The sequence below is a fragment of the Mesoplodon mirus genome (genome assembly GCF_964341445.2).
Source record: "Mesoplodon mirus genome assembly, chromosome: 7".
NCBI classification, from domain to species: Eukaryota; Metazoa; Chordata; class Mammalia; order Artiodactyla; family Ziphiidae; genus Mesoplodon; species Mesoplodon mirus.
Genome location: NC_138983.1, coordinates 37207663 through 37229364, shown reverse-complemented (window position 1 = coordinate 37229364; position 21702 = coordinate 37207663). Strand labels below are relative to the sequence as shown.

The window sequence follows — 21702 nt, the reverse complement described above, 5'->3', positions numbered from 1 at the left end:
GGAGAGGGGCAGTATCTTCTCTTTCCCTGAGAGAGGAGAATAGGAAAAAGATGGGGTGTAACCAAGAGGAGAGAGACTGCAGTGTGCGCCAAATTATTTTAGTTACTAATTTTATTATTTTTATTTTTATTTTTTTTGCGGTACATGGGCCTCTCACTGTTGTGGCCTCTCCCATTGTGGAGCACAGGCTCCGACGCGCAGGCTCAGTGGCCATGGCTCACGGGCCCAGCCGCTCCGCGGCATGCGGGATCTTTCCAGACCGGGGCATGAACCCGCGATGCCCGCATCGGCAGGCGGACTCTCAACCACTGCGCCACCAGGGAAGCCCTACTTATTTTTTTTTAATAAACATTTTTGGAGTGTGCACTATATAAAGTACCAAGATACCTTGGAGAATATGATGATGAACAAGACCTAGACAATGCTCTCAAAGTAGTTTTATATGGAAGATAAGCCAAGTACAAAAATAACTCTAGAGATTGAGAACACAAGCTACTAAGTTAAATATAAATTTTTCTACATCTCCGTTTCTTCCTCCATTAAATGGGAATAATGATAGTACCACCTATGTTTCAAGCATCCCATTCTCTTTCTAGCTTACATTTCCTAGTGTTCTAATATAACTATTTGACCTAATGGAGACATTCAGCCCATGAATCAAACACTGTTTCATTCTCCATCATTGCCCTCATGTTCTCATTTCCTTTTTTACCCAGGATAAATTTACTGTCCTGTCATTTTAATCACTCTCTTATCCCTGCATCCAATCCATCAAGACACTTGTTCCTTTCTCCTTGAGATACACATGGCTGGAAAACCCTAACCCTGATGAAACCTTACTATTTGCTTTCTTCCCAACTTTTGAGTCCCCTTATCCATGGAGGAAAGTTCCACAAAGTCATACAGTATGACTTCAGGAACACATCACGACGAAGGCACACATAGGCTCTGCATTTCTTCAGCATCTACATGGAGAGGCATCCCATGTTGAGGAGCGTTTTGTTCTAGTGGAGGACCCTTCCCCACTGCTCTTCCTTCATATAGGGCTTTGATGACAGCAACTTTATTAGGAAAGGGACCTTCAGACTGCTTGGGGAAGTAAGCTGCCTAGATATCATGCCAGCCATTAACAGGAGCTGTCTGGGAAGAACGGCAGCCCTGTATGTTAGGAGGCACCTGGGGACTTGGGCCCTTTTGGATGCTATAGCCCTCCAGTCATTGAAGGAGTCTAGGCTAGCCTACTGTTCAGGCATCTTAGCATGAACATCTAGGGTCATTTTGAACAATGCTTCTCCTTCATAACAATCTATCCCCACGACCCTTGAGTGCTCATAGGTGTTTCTGGAATAGGAAGAGAGATATCATTTGACTTCCACCCAATCTTTAGTGACTAAGTTAAGTGCATTTGTCACACTCCCTCAAGGATGAGCTAGATTGTCAACCACTTACCCTCCCCACCATTTATTACCAATACGTTCTAGAGAGACCTGGAGAGTGTTTCTTTTATCCTTAGACATTAAAGTTGGAAAAGGAGAAGAGTACATTGATTGTCCATTACCTACCTTCTGCATAGTCCATGGTTCATGAGGCTCCAGGGCAGAGGTCCAAAGAGCTATTACTGCTCACTCAAAGGGCCCCTGCCATTAGTATTCGGGTCTGCAGCAAACATTCCTTTGATGCACTCTTACAAAAGCTACCAGCACGGGTCACAGAGAGCAAGCCCTTCCTTGGCTATTTTTTTGTCCCTGATCCCAGACCCAAAGGATAAGGGTTTTATGTTTAAGCCAAATAGTGGTGACCTCTTTGGGGAGAGGGGTGGTAGATAATTGGGCCCCAGCCCCAGCTTCCTCTTGTCTTGAATGGACCTCAGATAAGATATAGGGACCTCTGGCACCTCTTGCAGACCATAGGAGATGTGGGGAGTTTCTATTACTTGGAACAATGGCAGGCCAGCTGATCTTTCTTATTCTTATTGGGGAGACTACAGGGTGAGGAAGGTTAAAAGTCTTTGTTCTCTAAAGGCAGTTGAGCTCTTCCTCACCGATTTCTTTACATGGTTTTCTTCTCCTCTCCCTGGTTCTTGTGCTGACCCGATACTACTGGTGTTTAATGCCCTGACCACTGTGCTACCTCCGCCCATTCTGGCAGCTTTCCCAGGGAAAACCCTCTGTACCTAAAAGGACCCTGAAATTTGTATAATTTTTAGATCCCATATATATTCTTGTAAGAAATCTTAAACGAAAAATTTCAGGCAAAATACCTGTTTTGTGGGCTGATAACCTTAAAAATGAGGTCTTTTACTAGACAGTTGGGAGAGCTGATTGCATTTAATTGTGATGGAATCCGGAATGATGGAGTTAGGGTGGGGCTGATTTGAGAAGAATCTGGAACAGATACATGGGTACTGGCCATCAGTTCAAGTTTCATTTGGAAATGTTTTCTTGAGAGAGTACCTGTTTTCTTGGAAGGAAAATTGTCTCTACTTTTATCCAAAGCAAGAGGATCAGAGGAGAGTTCACTGAGAAGGTGATGTTTGGGCTGAGGCTTGAGAGTTGCCTGGGTGCAAAGACCATCAGACAAGAGTATATCGGCCTTTTTTGAGACACAGCTAGGAATGTGTTTGGAAGGAGAGAGCAAGGAGCCAGGTAGAAAGGGGTGAGGTCAAGAGGTGATGGTGGGCCAGATCACTTAGGGACTTTTAGGATATTCGAAGGATTCTAAGTGGGTTGGAATAGGTGTGCCTGAAGTTTGAGGACAGGGAAAAGTGAAAGAGAATATTTGAACGGTGGAAATGAGGGGAGCTTAAGAGGATTAGGAAACAGTATTAAGGGAGCACTTGTAATTGGGTTAATAAGATAATTTGCTTTGTTTTTTTTCTTCTTTATTTGTACACATATATTTTCTGTCCTAAAATTATGACTATTACATATGCTCCATACAGTTCAAGTTGAACATGGAGTATACAAAGTGAAATTTATTTTCAGCCTTGTTTTTAATGTTTTTTTTTACACACACACACTGTATTTTATTTTTACAGGAGATAAATAAACTGACACCAAGCATTGTAAATTGATGACCACAACAAAAGCAACAATGACTGCAATTGCCAAACACAAAACACACTCACACTCTGTCATAATATTGACATTCAGTCCAGTAATCCTCCGCTGTAACAGCTCTGTTACTTTGCAGTGAAAATTGACTTGTATATTTTTTGCCTCTGAGTTCTTGTGGGATATAATTTTTTAATTGAAACAGAAAGACACAAAAATTATAATCATCCTCATAAGTTCACGCATTCCCATGTAATTAATTTTTTTTCTTCTTGTTGTTTTGTAAAGCACTTTTATGAATTCATCAGTTTGCCATTAGAGTTCTGAAAATGCTTATTCGTTCAGTTCCGCAGTATAGTTAGTTACCAGAAATCTGTACTTGTCAGAATGTTTTCATGAATTCCTTGAACATGAAACCCTTTTATAGGAACATTTTTGCAAAAGCATCAGAGTACACGCAGTACTCTCTGTAAACGACAAAAGACTTAAAAAAGACCATGGTTAAAGATTTGATGAAAGTTCATAATAATGCAATTGACAAGGAAATTTAGTTATTTCTGAGATATACATTTTAAAGTAATAACTAGAACTATGGCTTATAACATTATACCAGAACATATAAGATTTTTAGAAATTTCATGTAATGTCTGAAACATGTATATTAACGTATTTCCATACAAATAACTACAAAACGTTTAGTATTAGTTGTTTTTTTGTTTGTTTGTTTGTTTATACTGCAGGTTCTTATTAGTCATCAGTTTTATACATATCAATGTATACATGTCAATCCCAATTGCCCAATTCAGCACACCACCATCCCCACCCCACTGCAATTTTCCCCGCTTGGTGTCCATACATTTGTTCTCTACATCTGTGTCTCAACTTCTGCCCTGCAAACCAGTTAATGTGTACCATTTTTCTAGGTTCCACATACATGCATTAATATACGATATTTGTTTTTCTCTTTCAGCTAACTTCACTCTGTATGACAGTCTCTAGATCCACCCATGTCTCAACAAATGACTCAATTTCATTCTTTTTTATGGCTGAGTAATATTCCATTGTATATATGTACCACTACTTCTTTATCCATTCATCTGTCAATGGGCATTTAGGTTGCTTCCATGACCTGGTTATTGTAAATAGTGTTGCAATAAACATTGTGGTGCATGGGTCTTTTGGAATTATGGATTTCTCTGGGTATATGCTCAGTCGTGGGATTGCTGGATCATATAGTAATTCTACTTTTACTTTTTTAAGGAACCTCCATACTGTTCTCCATAGTGGCTCTATTAACTTACATTCCCACCAATAGTGCAAGAGTGTTCCCATTTCTCCACACCCTCTCTAGCATTTGTCGTTTGTAGATTTTCTGATGATGCCCATTCTAACTGGTGTGGGGTGATACCTCATTGTTGTTTTGATTTGCATTTCTCTAATAATTAGTGATGTTGAGCAGCTTTTCATTTTGATCCATCTCTTTTTCCTAACTTTAATGAGAATGGTACTTCTGTTTCACTGTTAAGAAGGATCCTTGGTGTTTTTTACCTTGAAATTCTTTATCTTACAAAACGAGTTTCTCTTGATGCTTTGCAAGTAAGAATTGTAAAATCATGAATGGATTTTGCATTTCATCAAATGCTTTTTTGGTACCTATAAGATGATGATATTTTTCATTTACTTTCTTAATATTCTGAATTATATCATTAAATTTTCCAATGTTGAATCATCCTTCCATTCTATTTGGTCATGATATATTATTCTTTTATTATATTGCTGTATTTTGTTGGATAACATTCCATTTTATGCTTTCATGTATGCTTATAAACAAAGATGGCCTGTAGCTTTATTTTTTATTGTCCTTTTTTCCTTTTGCTATCAGAGATCTGAATAGCCTCATCTGACTAGCTTTCCAACTTTTTGTATACTCTGTAACAACTTGCACAATAAGAATTAACTGTTTTTGAAAGTTTTCTAGATTCACATATAAAATGATGTGTCTCCTGGACTTTCAGGGTCATACTTTGAACCAGCTTCTTATCCTGGTGTTTTTTTTTTTTTTTTTTTTTTTTTTTTGGCATTACGTGGGTCTCTCACTGTTGTGGATTCTCCCGTTGCGGATCACAGGCTCCGGACGTGCAGGCTCAGCAGCCATGGCTCACGGGCCTAGCTGCTCCGCAGCATGTGGGATCTTCCCGGACCGGGGCATGAACCCGTGTCCCCTGTATTGGCAGACGGACTCTCAACCACTGCGCCACCAGGGAAGCCCTACCCTGGGGTATTATTCAAGCTTTCTGGTGTTTCTTGGATCCATTTTGGATATGTTTCCTCTCCAGAAAATTATTCTTTTCTCTTATCTTTAGAAAATTTTGCTGTCAAGTTTCTCCTAAGATTCTCTCTTGAGATTTAAAAAATTCTTTTCTGCACTTCTTCATTCCTAGTGGTTAATTTCCCCTTCTTTCCTAGGCTCAGTTATGCCCATGGTTTATTGCTGTCATTAATTTCTTCCAAGAATATTTTTGGTCATCAGTGTTTGGTTCTGTATGTGTTTTCTTTCATTAACTTTGTCTTTATTCTTTGTTACTTTTTTACTCCTACCTCTTCTTTCTCTTCTTCTATTTTGTAGCTTCTTCAATTGAATGTTTAGTTCATATATTTTCAATCACCCTTCCTTTCCCTTTTGGTACAATGAAAGATATCTGTCTCCTTTAATGCTTTTAACCCTAAACTATATTTTAAAATTTATTTAAATAATTTAGATAAATTAAAAAATTTTTTTCACAGAAATTTGTAAAAATCATCATAATTTGATGAATTATGACAATGATGCATTCTGATGGCTGTGTAACCAGCACCTGGCTTCAGGATGGAATATTCACATTATTCTGGAGACTTCCCATACCCCCACTCACAGCCTCTCTCATTCACACAGTTAACCACTACCCTGACTTCTAACATAGATTACGTTGCCTCCTTTTTCTCTTTATATACATGGAAGCATCGAATAGGTATTCTTTTGAGTCTGGATAATTTTGCGCAGTATTCTGTTTATAGAATTATTCTTATACTTTCATGTAGTTCTCGTTTATCTTCATTGCTGTATTGTATTACATTGTATGAATATACTACAATGTACTTAACCATTCTAATGTTGACAGGCATTTGAGTTGTTTCCAGAGTTTGGCTACAGAAATAATGTTGTTCTGAACATTCTAGGACTTGACTTTCATTGCACAGACATACACATATCCTAGGCATGAATCATAGCACATGGGTAAGTTCAATTTTAGTGGATACTGTCCAAATAGTTTTTCAACGTGAATGTAATGATTTCCATTCTCCTTACTAGAGCACAGGAATTTCCACTGTTCACAACAACACCATTTCTTGTATTGTCAATCTTATGAAATTTTAGCCTTTATTTGAATATGCAATTATATTCCATGGTGGTGTTTTATTTGTAGTTCCCTAGTAACTATTTGCAAACATTAGTTTTCAACCTGTCTGTATTCTTTTTTTTTTTTTTAGGTTTTGTTTTCAATACTGCCCTGACGACACTACATTTGGGATACCCACCCAGGGCTGGGTGATTCACTAGACCTCAAGAGGACAGAGTCAAGTGTCACCCGAGGACATCCCAGACTTGCAGGCTCAGCCAGCATCAGTCCTGAGCAAGGCTTCTGCCCAGCGTGGAGTCCCCTGCAGAATCAGCAAGCCTAAGAAATATTATCAACTCATTGCATTAAAGTCTACTGGGGCTTCCTGCTGATATACTCCAACCCATTTTTGAAAAAGTAGTGTTTTCCAGCATCCTCACCTATCCAGAACATAAATAAAAACTTGGGTGTTTCTTGCTTATTAATGAAAGCTATGAAGTCTAAGTCCAACTGGGACCAGAACCCAAGTTGTAGCATAATGGTATTTCATCCAACCAAAGAAGAGTTTAATGATTTCGAGAAATACATTGCTTATATGGAATCCCAAGGTGCACACCGAGCAGGCCTGGCTAAGATAATTCCACCCAAGGACTGGAAAGCCAGAGAGACCTATGATGATATCGATGACATCTTAATAGCCTCTCCCCTCCAGCAGGTGACTTCTGGGAAGGCAGGTGTGTTTACTCAGTACCACAAACAGAAGACAGTCATGACCGTGAGCGAGTATCGCCGCTTAACAAACAGTGAAAAACACCAGACTCCATTCTACTCTGATTTTGAGGATCTGGAGCGAAAATATTGGAAAACACGCCCCTATGATTCACCAGTATATGGTGCGGACGTCAGTGGCTCCTTATTCAATAAAAACACGAAGCAGTGGAACCTTGGCCACCTGGGAACCATTCAGGACCTGCTGGAACAGGAGTGCGGAGTGGTTATCGAAGGCATCAACACCCCCTACCTGTACTTCGGCATGTGGAAGACCGCCGTCGCCTAGCACACGGAGGACATGGACCTTTACAGCATCAACTACCTGCACTTCGGGGAGCCTAAGACGTGGTACGCGCTGCCCCCGGAGCACGGCCGGCGCCTGGAACGCCTGGCCAGGGAGCTTTTCCCGGGCAGCTCGCGGGGCTGTGAGGCCTTCCTGCGGCACAAGGTGGCTCTCATCTCGCCCACGGTCCTCAAGGACAACGGCATCCCCTTCGGTCGGGTCACTCAGGAGTCTGGAGAGTTCATAGTAACGTTTCCCTATGGCTACCACTCTGGCTTCAACCATGGCTTCAACTGCGCGGAAGCCATCAATTTCGCCACCCCGCGCTGGATCGATTATGGCAAAGTGGCCTCGCAGTGCAACTGCGGGGAGGCCTGGGTCGCCTTCTCCATGGACCCCTTTGTGCGCATCCTGCAACCGGAGCGCTATGAGCTGTGGAAACGCGGGCAGGACCGGACCGTGCTGAAGCACACGCAGTTCCCAGAGCCCAGCAGCCAGGGCCTGAACGCCTGGAGGGAGGTCCGTGTGGCCTGGGGAGCCGTTCTGGGCCCGAGGCACCACCAGCCCCGCCGCGCTCTGCGCCCCTGTGAGCCTGTAGCAGCGGACGGTGGGACCCGCCACCGAGTCCCTGTGCATGCTGTGTCCCGGCGCCCCTCGCCGGCCCGTGGCTCTTGCTAGGCAACCCAGTTCGAGGCTGCGGCCACCTGCACCTCCGGGGAGCCCGGCCCGACCCAGCCGCCGACCCCAGGTCCATCTGCCCCGGATCGCCACCCAGCTGGAAGATGTGGCCCTCGTCGTCATCCTTGGGAACAGGGGACTCAGGAGCCAACTGCTCCCCCCAGGGCGAAGAGGAGGCTTTCCTTAGACATAGCTCAGGACCCAGAGGCTCAGCCCCTGCCTGTGGATGCACCCTCGCCAGACAACGCTGACCCGCTCAGCCCTGGTCTCCAGCATCCCACCAAGGCTTCTGGGTGTGGTTGTGGCCCTGTCCCCTAAGCCCAGGGGAGCCTTTCTACCCCACTGCTCTTGTGTGGGGATCCTTTGAGACTGGTCGCATTTACATTTCAGAGCTTTGGCTCTTTGCAGGTCACTAGTCTGGCATGAGAGTCCGTCCTGTGCTGCTGCTGGACCTGCTGGGTCCGTGGTGTTTACCAAATTCTCCAAAGTTTGTTCTTCCTTCCAGACCCTGGAATCTTTGGACACTGCTAACTCCTGTGTCACAAACTCAGGTTTCATGCACTGGACACTCTAGTGTCTCTGGGAACTAGGTCGTGCTGAGGTCGCCAGAGCCCAATCTACCTCCGACCCCCGTCTTGTGGGCCAGCTCTGGATGCTCCTGAACTTCTAAAGCATCCTGGGCTTTGATTAGCCTCCAGTCTCTCTCCTTTTCCTCTTCCCCCTTCCCTTCCCACTTTTCTTGCCAAACTAGGCCCTTTTGACCAATTAGGTCAGTAGAGACTCAGATAATATTTGATAATCATTCTGAGTCTTTGATGTATTGAGAATGTGTTCTCTGCCAGTATGGCAGAATGTTATAATGTTAAAACTGAATGTTAAAATCTGACTTTTCTAAATATATTGAAGGTAAGCAGAATGTTAAAATATGACTTTATTTTTTGTGTTGTTCATTCAGTCAACTGAGAGGTGGTCAGTTTTTCTGCACTTTTCTTAATAATTATATCAACACATTTCAAGCAAAACTTATTTTTCTGAGCATGTTGCCTTGTGTGATGTTGGTAAGTGAGTTTGGGGTTGAATGTTGGGTTCTAACTGGCTGGCTGGGTTGGGGGATTTGGTTTGCAGCCCTATCTGAATGATGATATGGTGGAAATCACCTGGCACTTGGCTGATCCAAGTTGCTAGGAGAGATGAGCAAACATAGGGCAAATAGTGCCAGTGTGTGAAAATCTCCTCTCCAAGTCTCTACTGCCTTCTCAATGCTGTATGTATATTTCACATGGTTAAGTCATTGATACATCCCAATAAACAAATCCACAAATAAATGAACAAGACAACTTCAAGTGGGCATATGTTCTGTGAAAAGATTAAAGGGGATGGGGTGATAGTGCAGAAGGGGCAGTGTGGTTCCGGTGGTCAGGGAATACTTCATAGAGCAGGAGACCTTTCTGAGTCCCAAATGACAAGAAGGAAGGTCCAGAGCTGATTTCCACTTGGATGAAACAACAAGGGTAACAGCCCTAACATAGAGCTTGGTGTTTTTGTGTGGATAGAGAGGAAGCTCATTTGTGTCTGGGGCATAGAGAAGGGAGAGGCAGGGTCCAGGGTATGTAGGACCTTGTAGCTCATGTTAAATATTTGAGTTTTTTTCAGCTTGAAATGAGAAGGCATTGGAAGTTTAAAACAGCACTTGACATGATATAATTTGCATATTTAACTAATCACCTTAATTGTTCTGTGGACCCCTTGGGGGCAGGAGAAGTAGTTAGAACATCGAAGTAATACAGGTGAGAATCCATGGTTACTGACTTAGGCCATAGTGTTGAGAATGCACAGAAGTGGCCAAACTCAAAATAAATTTTGGAAATTGAAAATGACAGTTTGGATGCAGAAGGAAACATTTCAGAGAATCAAACCACATCTCCCTTCCCTCCAGCTCTCCCCTCCAGAATTTCAATAAGATTCTGGAATTTGAAGCACCATGTAAAACTACAGGCAGGAGCAATGAAAAAGTAAGGCTTCTTTGAAGTTCTGATTGAGGAGTAGCAAAAGCCCATGTGTCCTCCCTATCAACATGCAGCTAGGCAACTCTGTGGTAGTATATTTTGTGGAAAACTGAAGCTGAGAGACTGAACTCAGGATGCTCAGCGGAGGATGGCAGTGATATGCTTGGCTGAAAAGATGATTAAGCCATGTATTGAGATGGTGGAACCACATGATGGAAGCAGACTGGAATTACTGGGAAGGCAGCAGTCCTGGAGAGCAACTGGACCATAGGAGATCTCATATGAGCAAGGAGTAAACTTTCATGTGATAAGTAACTGAGATCTTGAGGGCTTTTGGTCCTTTAATTTAGGTCAGTTGTGGATATGGCAGTGCAGAGAAATAAGGGAACTCTGAAAAGTCTCTATGAAGACAGTAGCCTGGCTCATATTGCTATTTTAAATTTTAGAAACTGCAATTTTCCTTGTTATATTTCAGGGATATCACAGTCTCTTCCTGGCAGATACAGGCTCCAAATAGCCTAGGATTACAAAATTGGGGGTTTTGAAGGAAAAGAAACAAAAATAAATTTCAGAAAATATTTCTTCCACTACACTCCTTATGTTTTCACTCACTTTTATACTTGAAACAAAATTTCCTTTGCCCTATATATAGAAGCAATGTTAAAAATACAGTTTAGTTTTACCAGTACACTGGTTCCTAAATTAGTCTTCTTGACCTAAGTAAGCAGTTTTCAAAAGAAGGTATACAAATGGCCAACAGGCACATGAAAAGATGCGCAACATCACTAATTATTAGAGAAATGCAAATCAAAACCACACAGGGATATCACCTCACACCTGTCAGAATGGCCATCATCAAAAAGTCTACAAATAATAAATGCTGGAGAGGGTGTGGATGAAAGGGAATCCTCTTACATGTTTGGTGGGAATGCAAATTGGTTCAGCCACTATGGAAAACTGTATGGAGGTTGCTTAAAAAAACTAAAAGTAGAGCTACCATATGATCCAACAATCCCATTCCTAGGCGTATATCTGGAAAAGACGAAAACTCTAATTCGAAAAGATACATGCACCCCAGTGTTCATAGCAGCCCTATTTACAATAGCCAAGACATGGAAACAAACCAAGTGCCCATCAACAGTTGATTGGTTTAAGAAGAAGTGGTACATACATACCGTGGAATATTACTCATCCACAAAAAGATGAAATATTGCCACTTGCAGCAGAATAGATTGACCTAGAGAATATCATGCAAAGTGAAGTAAGACAGAAAAAGACAAATATATCACTTACATGTGTAATCTCAAAAACAATACAAGTGACTCTATATACAAAACAGAAACGGACACACAGACATAGAAAACAAACTTGTGATTAGCTAAGGGAGCAGGAGAGGGATAAATTAGGCGTATGGTATTAACAGATACACACTGTTGTACAGAAAACACATAAGCAACAAGGATTTGCAAAATAAAACAAAACAAAAAAAAAACAAGGATTTGCTATATAGCACAGGGAACTGTATTGATTATCTTGTAATAACCTATTATGAAAAATAAGCTGAAAAAATATGTATATAACAAACACTTTTTTTGTACACTGGCAACTAACACTATATTGCAAATCAAGTATACTTCCGTTAAAAAATAAAATTAGTCTTCTTGAGAGGATCAGTAGCTGGGAGTGGTAATGAAGGGGGTTTATCAAGCAGTTCTATTGAAAATTCTATTTTATTTCAAGTCAACCGGCACACTCAGTTTGGATACTCACAATCTGGACCACTCTTCTCAGGAAGTGATGCCCAAATCCAGCTGTTCTTCCATGTCCAGTAAGTTTTTGCTATACTTAAATTTGGAAAAGCAAGGGACATTGACAATGACAATTACATAGAGACAAGGATAGAGCCACCTTTGTTCTCACTGCGACGATCTCTGCTAGGCCTCTCTCCACTTCTGAGAAATAACAATCACGAGTCCAGTGTATATTCATCAAGTTTGTAGACAAAAGGGTACGAAACCAAACGTAGTATGTCGTGTGGTTTTAACAACTTACCTCCACCATCACCTTTTAGAAAAGTCAATATTACAGTTACAAGATGTAAAGACTTTCCTATCTATAGTTCCTAGTTAGTTCAACAAAGTCAACTAGATCTGTGTAATTTATTTTAGTTTATTCGTTCTTCTGCTGATGAACAATAGGGTTATCTCCAAATCTTTGTTATTTCAAAGAATGGTTTACAGAACAGCTTTTGTATATAGGATTACTGGGTTGTATTTATGTTCACTTTTAATTTTTAGGAAAAGCCAGGTTACCCTCAAATTTCCACCTCTATTGGCAGTGTGGGAGAGTTCTGGTTTCTCCATATCTTGACCCACTTTTTTATATTGTCAGACCTAATCAAAATAGGCAGAGAATAGCTTATCTGATTGCTAGGGATCCTGCACATCTTCTTGTATTTATTGGCCATTTGGATTTCCTCTTTTCTGAATTACCTATTCTAAAGCTCTGCCTACTTTTTTTGGTTTGACTATTTTTGTTGTTGTTTTGTAGAACTCATGTGATATTCTGAATGCTAATTCATTGTCTATTTCATGTATGATGACAAACTTCTCCTAGACTGTAATTTCTTTTAATTTTTTACGTCATTGTATTAGTCAGGGTTCTTCAGAGTAATAGAACCGATAGGAGATATATGTATAGCTCTTAGTAGGGGAACTCATTCATTTGGTGGTTATGGAGGCTGAGGAATCCCACGATGTGTCAGCTGGGCCATCAGCAAGATGGAGAATGGGGACTATGGTTGGGTCTGTGATTGAAAGCCTGGGAACCAGGAGTGCCCATGTCACATGCTCCAAAGCAAGAGAAGACGGATGCGTCTGCTCAAGCAGAGAGTAAATTCACCCTTACTCTGCTCTTTTGTTGCATTTGGGCTCTCAGTGGTTTGGGTGATCCCAGCTGCAGTGGTGAAGGCGATCATTACTCAGTCTACTGATGCAAGTGCTAATCTCTTCCCAGAACAGCCATGCAGAACACACAGAAGTAATGCTTTAGCAGCTATCTGGGCATCTCTTAGCCCAGTCTACCTGTGAAATTAACCATCACAGTCATTACTTTGGAATCATTTAAATATATCAGACATTCCCATCATGGTGCTTTTGGTTCTCTAAGACATTGTTCCACCCTGAGTTCACAAAGACATTCTTCAATATTTTCTCTTAAACTTCTGTGTTGTATCCGTCTGTAATGCACCTCAAATTTATTTATGTAAGTGGTATGTGGGCAAGCTCCAATTCCACCCCCCAAAATAGTACCAATGCCACTACCACATATTGAATAGACTATCCTTCCACATTGGTTTGGTACCCTACCTCCTTCATAGGCAGATTCCCACATATCCATGTGTCTGTGTCTGACCTCTCTATTCTGTACGTAGATATATTTGTCCATTGCAGCTCAAATATCACAGTTTGGTAGAGGAGAAGTCACCCCTCTTTTTTCTTCTTTTACGGAATCATCTTGGAGATTCTTGTTTGAATACTTCCGTACTTACTGGATCTGTCACCTTGCGCAAGTTTCTTAATATCTCCTTGATGCGGTTTCCTCATATGAGAAAAAGGGTTCATAGGATTTCCCTTATAGGGTCACTATGAAGATAAGTCATAAATAAATTCTTCTATGCAGAATGTATTGAACAGTGTCTGGCATTAGATATTCGCCATATATTAGCTATTTTTAATAATATTTGTTCTATTAGAGGTACAGAGAAACTTCTGTTGATCAAAAAAAATGGAAAAGAGAGTGAAAAGACAAATCAAAGAGTGAGAACAGATATCGTGTTACTCATACTCAGTAAAGAACTAATAAGCAGAACATTTAACTACTACCAAGACAGACAACCCAGCAGATAAATGGACAAAATACTTCATTGCAGCTCTATTCACAATAGCCCGGAGCTGGAAACAACCTAAGTGTCTATCATCGGATGAATGGATAAAGAAGATGTGGCACATATATATAATGGAATATTATTCAGCCATAAAAAGAAACGAAACTGAGCTATTTATAATGAGGTGGATAGACCTAGAGTCTGTCATACAGAGTGAAGTAAGTTAGAAAGAGAAAGACAAATACCGTATGCTAACACATTTATATGGAATTAAAAAAAAAATGTCATGAAGAACCTAGGGGTAAAACGGGAATAAAGACACAGACCTACTTGAGAATGGACTTGAGGATATGGGGAGGGGGAAGGGTAAGCTGTGACAAAGCGAAAGAGAGGCATGGACATATATACACTACCAAACATAAGGTAGATAGGTAGTGGGAAGCAGCCGCAGAGCACAGGGAGATCAGCTCGGTGCTTTGTGACTGCCTGGAGGGGTGGTATGGGGAGGGTGGGAGGGAGGGAGATGCATGAGGGAAGGGATGTGGGAACAGATGTATATGTATGACTGATTCACTTTGTTATAAAGCAGAAACTAATAAAAAAAAAAGAAAAGCTAAAAAAAAAAAACTTGATGAGGCACTTCCTGAAGGAGTACCTCCAATCAGCTAATAATCTTCAGAAAAATTGGTTCACCCCTATTAGTAACCAAGGAAATGCAAATCATTATGAGGTACCCCTATGCCCTCACCTGATTGGCTAAAACTGAAAAGGCAGGAAATCACCAAAGGTTTGCCAAAATGAAGGGTGATGAGCTCCCTTGCATGCAGCTAGTGCGTAAACTGGTAAAATGGGTTGAAAAAATTTGGCAAGTTTAAGTTTACATATTCTATGGCCAGTATACACGTCAGAGAATTTTCAGAGCAACGCTGTTTGTAAGAGGTCAAAAGTGGAAGCAACCCAAAGCCCCATCAACACTAGAAAGTTTATATGGTTGAATACTTTACAGCACTGAAACAGAAAAGTGCAGCTTCATGCAATGGCGTAAATGATGAAAAAATACACCAAAAATACACTAAAGGACATAAATACAATTGTTTTTCTTCAAGGTTATATAAAGTTTTCAAAAATGGACAGAGTTTTAGTTTTATAATGTTTACTAAAATTACTATGTGAATAGTTAGGATAAGGTCAGTCCAGGAGGCAGAAGGGCCTGAGATCTGGGAAAAAGAGTACAAGTCAGGCAGCCAGGTGCCTGGCAATGTTGAATTTCTTGACCTGGGTAGTGGTTCCACTTCTGTTCACTCTATAGTTATTTGTTGAAGTATACATATATGCTTTATAGATTTCTGTGAACACTTTATATTTCATAATTTAAAATATTTTTTAAAATGCTCTAAAAAATTAAGTCACATAGTGGTTCATAGAATCATTTGGTTTATAGTGTGTTGTATTGTAGACTGTTTCCAAAACTCAGATTATGTTTTTAATTGTTTTCACTCTAATATTGTTTATTGATGCCTTCTCCTGTTTATTCATTATTTACAATATTATATTTAGTAGTACTTAATTTTCTGGACAGTTTTAGACTTACAAAAATTTGAGCTCGTGGATCAGGGAGTACTGACCCGACCCCACTCCCATGTCCCCCTATTAGTAACATCTTAATTCCCATGATATATTGATTACAATTAATGAATCAATGTCAATATGTTATTGTCTACTAAAGGCTATCATTGGTTCAGAATTCCTCACCTTCACCCAACATCCTTTTTCTGTTCCAGGATCTCATCTAAAATATCAAGTTTCATTTAGTTTTCATGTATCCTTAGGTGTCTCTTGACTGTAACAGATTCTCAGACTTTCCTTGGTTTTGACCAAGTTTTGTAAAGAAACCTGAGTTTGGGGGAATACTGGTCAGGTATATTGTAGGATGCCCCTCTATTGGAATTTCATGCTTTTCTTATGATTATCTTGTGTTACTGTAGTTTTTTGGAGGAAGATTACGGAGGGAATTTTATCACATTTAAATCACATCATATCAAGGACATATACTATCAAAGTAATTTATGGCTTTTTGTTTTTTGGCCACACCTCACAGTTTGTGGGATCTTAGTTCCCTGGCCAGGGATAGAGCCTGGGCCCTAGGCAATGAAAGCACTCTATATAATTTATTAACCAGTTCTTTATTTTATTTTTTAAGTAACAGACTTCTATTTTATTAATCATTCATATTTTTGTATATGTTTGTTTTTCCTTTTGTTTTTTTGAATTGTTTTATCATTTTAATCTTTTTTTTCTTTCAAATAATTCTGAGGTATTTTGGTTTAATTTTTACTAAATACTGGCATACAACCTAAAAATCAATAGATTTTTAGCTATTATATGGATATTGTTGTAGATGTTATGTGGATATTCATTTTTAAATAAATATGGTTGTTTTCAGTTTTTTGATTATTCACTTTCAATTTTATTTCATGATTGAAATAAAAGATTGATCAGGATGGTCAATATGTTGATTCTATGGAATTTTTACTGAGATTTATTATGTGGTCTTAACAGTGGTAAATTTTTGTAAATGTTTTACGTGTGTTGAAAAGCATTTTGCTATGTGGTTGCTGCAGGTAATATAACCAAAGTTGTTAAATTTATTGTTTAAACTTCTATAACATTATTAATTTCCTTCTAATCTATCAGTTTCTGAGAGAATGGTGTTTGAAAAAAAAAACCTCCCACGATTATTGCAAATATGTCAGTTTTACCTTATAATTCTCAGTCTTTGAGTTCTATGTCTCAGTGCTATGTATCTAGGTGCGTAAAGTGCATCATTGTAATCTTTCCCATGAGGTTTTCTTTTTGATAACTATAAGCTGTCCTTCTTTTACCTTATAAATACATCGATATTAATTGCTGCTACACCAGGTTTCTTTTGTTTAATATTTGCTTGGTTTGACTTTCCCACTCCTTTTATTTTCAAATTCTTAGTTGGCTGTAAGATTGGTTTAAAAAATCAAAAGGGCGCCGACAAAGTGGGCTGATCAACCAGAGCAATTACTGTTGATTGGTGCTGATCAAATTATACATTTGCCCAGGTATAAAGCCAGAGCCATCAGGACATGGGTCTGCATTTGGAGGCCAGCTGCCCAGAGCACACTGTCTCTCTCTCTGTGTCCTTGAATATCTCCAACTGGAATCAGGATTTTGTTGGTAGAAGGTAGGTCATTTTATTTCTGTAATTTGTGCTTATGAGCAAAAGAGTTTTTTTCCTACCAGAAGTTATAAAAAATGACACTATTTATGCATATATATATATATAGAGAGAGAGAGAGAGCTAGAGAGAGGGAAGTATACATTGGGATATCAATTCCTTGAGTTTTTATTTTTAAACTATTTTCCAACTTGTGAAGTTAATATTTTCCTTAATATTTTCTTGGTAAAAATCACAAAGATTTTCAGGAAAAAGCACCTCATTTAGTGAACTGCGATCTAATGGGAATGAGAAGGTTTCTAGAACTGGGTAAGGAGTGTGTCAATTGGAAGGGACTTGAAAAATATGTGGGATCAAATTAGAGATTTTGATTGGATATGAGGTTATTAGAATTGGGGCGGTACCCATTGAATTGAAATTGGTGTGGGACATATATAGCCAGACTTTGAGCACAGCCTGTTTCATCCAGAGGCTGAATCCTTCAAGGAAACCATTTTCTGGGTCCTAGTGTATCCTCATTTGGAATTAAGATTTTGGACTGGCAGAAGGCAAGCACTTTTTTGGCCTTTTTTTTTTTCCCTTTAAAGCATAAAGATGAAAAGGATGATATTTTATATCAGAAAGCCACTTCTTTTCCCTGGTAATATTCTCATTTATTTATGCATTTAAAGTAAAAGCATTGCATGCATATCATTTTTAGATTTCTTCATTGGGGCCATGTATTTCTGTTATTAAAGGGATTAAAACCTTTTTAGCTCTTTCACTTTATAATTGATTGTTAACTGGTGTATGGGATCTATAGATTTTGTTTGCTAATCAGTGTCTAGAAACTTGGTTGAACCCTATATTTCTTTACTTTTTTTAACATCTTTATTGGAGTATAATTGCTTTACAATGGTGTGTTAGTTTCTGCTTTATAACAAAGTGAATCAGTTATACATATAAATATGTTCCCATGTCTATTCCCTCTTGAGTCTGCCTCCCTCCCACCCTCTCTATCCCACCCCTCTAGGTGGTTGCAAAGCACCGAGCTGATCTCCCTGTGCTATGCGGCTGCTTCCCACTAGCTATCTATTTTACGTTTGGTAGTGTATGCATGTCCATGCCACTGTCTCACTTTGTCCCAGCTTACACTTCCCCCTCCCCATCTCCTCAAGTCCATTCTCTAGTAGGTCTGTATCTTTATTCCTATCTTGCCCCTAGGTTCTTCTAGACCATTTTTAAAAAATATTCCATATATATGTGTTAGCATACGGTATTTGTTTTTCTCTTTCTGACTTACTTCACTCTGTATCGCAGTCTTTAGGTCCATCCACATCACTACAAATAATTCAGTTTTGTTCCTTTTTATGGCTGAGTAATATTCCATTGTATATATGTGCCACATATATGGTGGTTCTATTTAAAATTTTTGAGGAACCTCCATACTGTTTTCCATCATATGCACCATAGATGCACCAGCTTACATGCCTACCAAAAGAGTGTACTTCTTGCCCTTAAATTCAAACTTTGAAATTAAGATTGCTATACAATTTTCTTTTACTTGATATTAAATCAGTTTGTTTTGTCATTCACTTATTTTCAATATTTTGTACTTTCTTTAGGTTTGGCTTGGAAACTTCGATGAAGAGACTTTCTGCTACAGTGAGGTGAGAAGCCACCCATGCACTCAAGTCTGGGAATCTGCAGAGGCCTCAGGCACTTACACCCCCAACAGAGGAAACTCACAGAGCTTCAGGCTGAGGCAGGACTTGGTGCAGAGAGCCGTCTCCTCTGGGAAATACTCTCTATTTCCTTTGGCTCCAAAATGCTGACAAGAGTGGGGTCCTTCTTGTGGATTGACAAGCCTGGAGAAGACATCACCTCGTTTGCTTAAAAATTCAAGTCTTGGGCTCTCTGGTGGCGCAGTGGTTGAGAGTTCTCCTGCCGATGCAGGGGACACGAGTTCATGCCCCGGCCCAGGAAGAATCCCACAGGCCGTGGAGTGGCTGGGCCTGTGAGCCATGGCCGCTGAGCTTGTGCGTCCAGAACCTATGCTCCGCAACGGGAGAGGCCACAACAGTGAGAGGCCCGCGTACTGCAAAAAAAAAAGAAAAAAAATAAACTTCAGCTCTGAGTTCCTGCGTCTCAGATATATCAAAACTTCTTTCAAAATAAAGAAAGTATAGGGAAGAGGTCACTCCCCAGCATTCTCAGGTATCCAAAGCATACCTAAGAAGCTGGGAGTCCGTTGCTTATTCTATTGCAGCCATGCAGTCTAAGCACTTTGGTAGACAGATCCCAAGTTGTAAGATTATGATCTTCCACCCAACCATGGAAGAATTTGAAGATTTCAACAAATATATTGTTTACATGGAATCGCAAGGTGCACACCGAGCTGGCCTAGCCAAGGTAATTCCACCGAAAGGATGGAAAGCCAGACAGACGTACGATGATATCGATGACATCTTAATAGCCGCTCCCCTCCAGCAGGTGACCACTGGGCAGGCAGGTGTGTTTACTCAACACCACAAAAAGAAGAAAGCCATGACTGTGAGCGAGTATCGCCACTTAACAAACAGTGAAAGACACCGGACTCCATTCTACTCTGATTTTGAGGATCTGGAGCGAAAATATTGGAAAACACGCCTCTATGATTCACCAGTATATGGTGCGGACGTCTGTGGCTCCTTATTCGATCAAAATATGAAGCAGTGGAACCTTGGCCACCTGGGAACCATTCAGGACCTGCTGGAACAGGAGTGCGGAGTGGTCATCGAAGGCGTCAACACCCCCTACCTGTACTTCGGCATGTGGAAGACCGCCTTCGCCTGGCACACGGAGGACATGGACCTTTACAGCATCAACTTCTTGCACTTCGGGGAGCCCAAGACGTGGTACGCGGTGCCCCCGGAGCACGGCCGGCGCCTGGAACGCCTGGCCAGGGAGCTTTTCCCGGGCAGCTCGCGGGGCTGTGAGGCCTTCCTGCGGCACAAGGTGGCTCTCATCTCGCCCACGGTCCTCAAGGACAACGGCATCCCCTTCAGTCGGGTCACTCAGGAGTCTGGAGAGTTCATAGTGACGTTTCCCTATGGCTACCACTCTGGCTTCAACCATGGCTTCAACTGCGCGGAAGCCATCAATTTCGCCACCCCGCGCTGGATCGATTATGGTAAAGTGGCCTCGCAGTGCAGCTGCGGGGAGGCCCGGGTCGCCTTCTCCATGGACCCCTTCGTGCGCATCCTGCAACCAGAGCGCTACGAGCTGTGGAAACGCGGGCAGGACCGGACCGTGCTGGACCACACGCAGCCCACGGCGCCGTGCAGCCAGGGCCTGAACGCCTGGAGGGAGGTCCACGCGCCCAGGGGATCCGGGCTCCACCAGAGGCACTGTCCATCCCGCAGCCCCTCGCACCGCCGTCCGCCTGTGGCCGCCTGCCATGGGACCCTCTTCCGTGCCCCTGTGGGTCTTGCGTCCCAGCCCCCCTCGCCGGCCCGGGGTTCTTGCTCTGCTGCCCGGTTCGGGGCTGTGCCTGCCTACAGCTCCACGGCGCCCGGCCTGACTCCACTGCTGACCGCAGGTCCATCTGCTGCGGATCTCCACCTAACTGGCCGATACGGTCCTCGTCGTCGTCCTCGGGAAGAGGGGACTCGGGACCAGACTGTCCGGGTCCGGGCTAAGAGGCGCCTCTCCTTAGACACAACGCCCACATCTCTGGACTTCGAAGCTCAGCTCCCGTTTGCTGGCGATCCCTTGATGGACAACCCTGCGTTGCTGAGCCCATGGCTCCAGCATCCTTCTAAGGCTTCCGGGTGCTGTTGTGCCCCTGATCTTCAACTCTTGGGTCCTCCATTGGATCCCGAAAATCCGATGCACCCTGGCCCATGCCTGCCATCTCTGGAGGGTATTACATCCAGTTACCTTGACAGCCTCCCTTTGATACCTCCCAACGTCATTGGGAGTCTGAGAGTGTTCCCCAGGGACGATGCTGGGAACTGCAGGGCCCCTGTGAACTTCTGTGAGGTTGTAAGGTTGGACCACTCTTATGCCTCTAAGAGTCTTGTCCCAGCTGCAGAGACCAGTCTCCCGCACCCTTGACTGTGATCCCCTGGGGCTAAAGCTAGAGGCACCTGCATCTCTCGAGTCCTGGGAGGAATTCCTCACCAATGGATGGTCTTCAATCTGTGAGTCCATGACTACTGAAGAATTTGCTAAATGTGACTTTATCTGACCCTCCACCTCAGAAACCACAGAAGCTCCCAGCCAAGCAACAAGCTGGGCTGGGCCTGTCCTCAGTGGAGATGCTTTATCTCCTAGAAATGACCCATTTCCCAAGCTGCCAGATGCTTTCTCCTACCATGACAACCAGGGCTCCCAGCAGCCTCTGAAGTGGACCTTCCCACGAGGACAGCTGCCATAGAATGTTGTACCTCTCAGGTATTCTCATCTCGCAACTGAACATTG

General features: G+C 41.8%; 1 protein-coding gene and 1 pseudogene across 2 annotated transcripts; both read left to right on the top strand.

Annotated features, from left to right (window-relative positions):
* Positions 1-6914: 6914 nt before the first annotated feature.
* Positions 6915-8480, top strand: LOC309807884 (lysine-specific demethylase 4D-like; annotated as a pseudogene). Its single transcript has one exon. The product of its transcript is annotated as a lysine-specific demethylase 4D-like (transcript).
* A 10815-nt stretch (positions 8481-19295) lies between these two features.
* LOC309807953 (lysine-specific demethylase 4D-like) lies at positions 19296-21336 on the top strand (the record flags this gene model as incomplete). Its single annotated transcript, XM_082627975.1, has 1 exon — positions 19296-21336. Exon 1 carries the CDS (start codon positions 19510-19512, stop codon positions 21334-21336), a length of 1827 nt encoding a protein of 608 aa, XP_082484101.1. The 5' UTR covers positions 19296-19509.
* Positions 21337-21702: the final 366 nt, after the last annotated feature.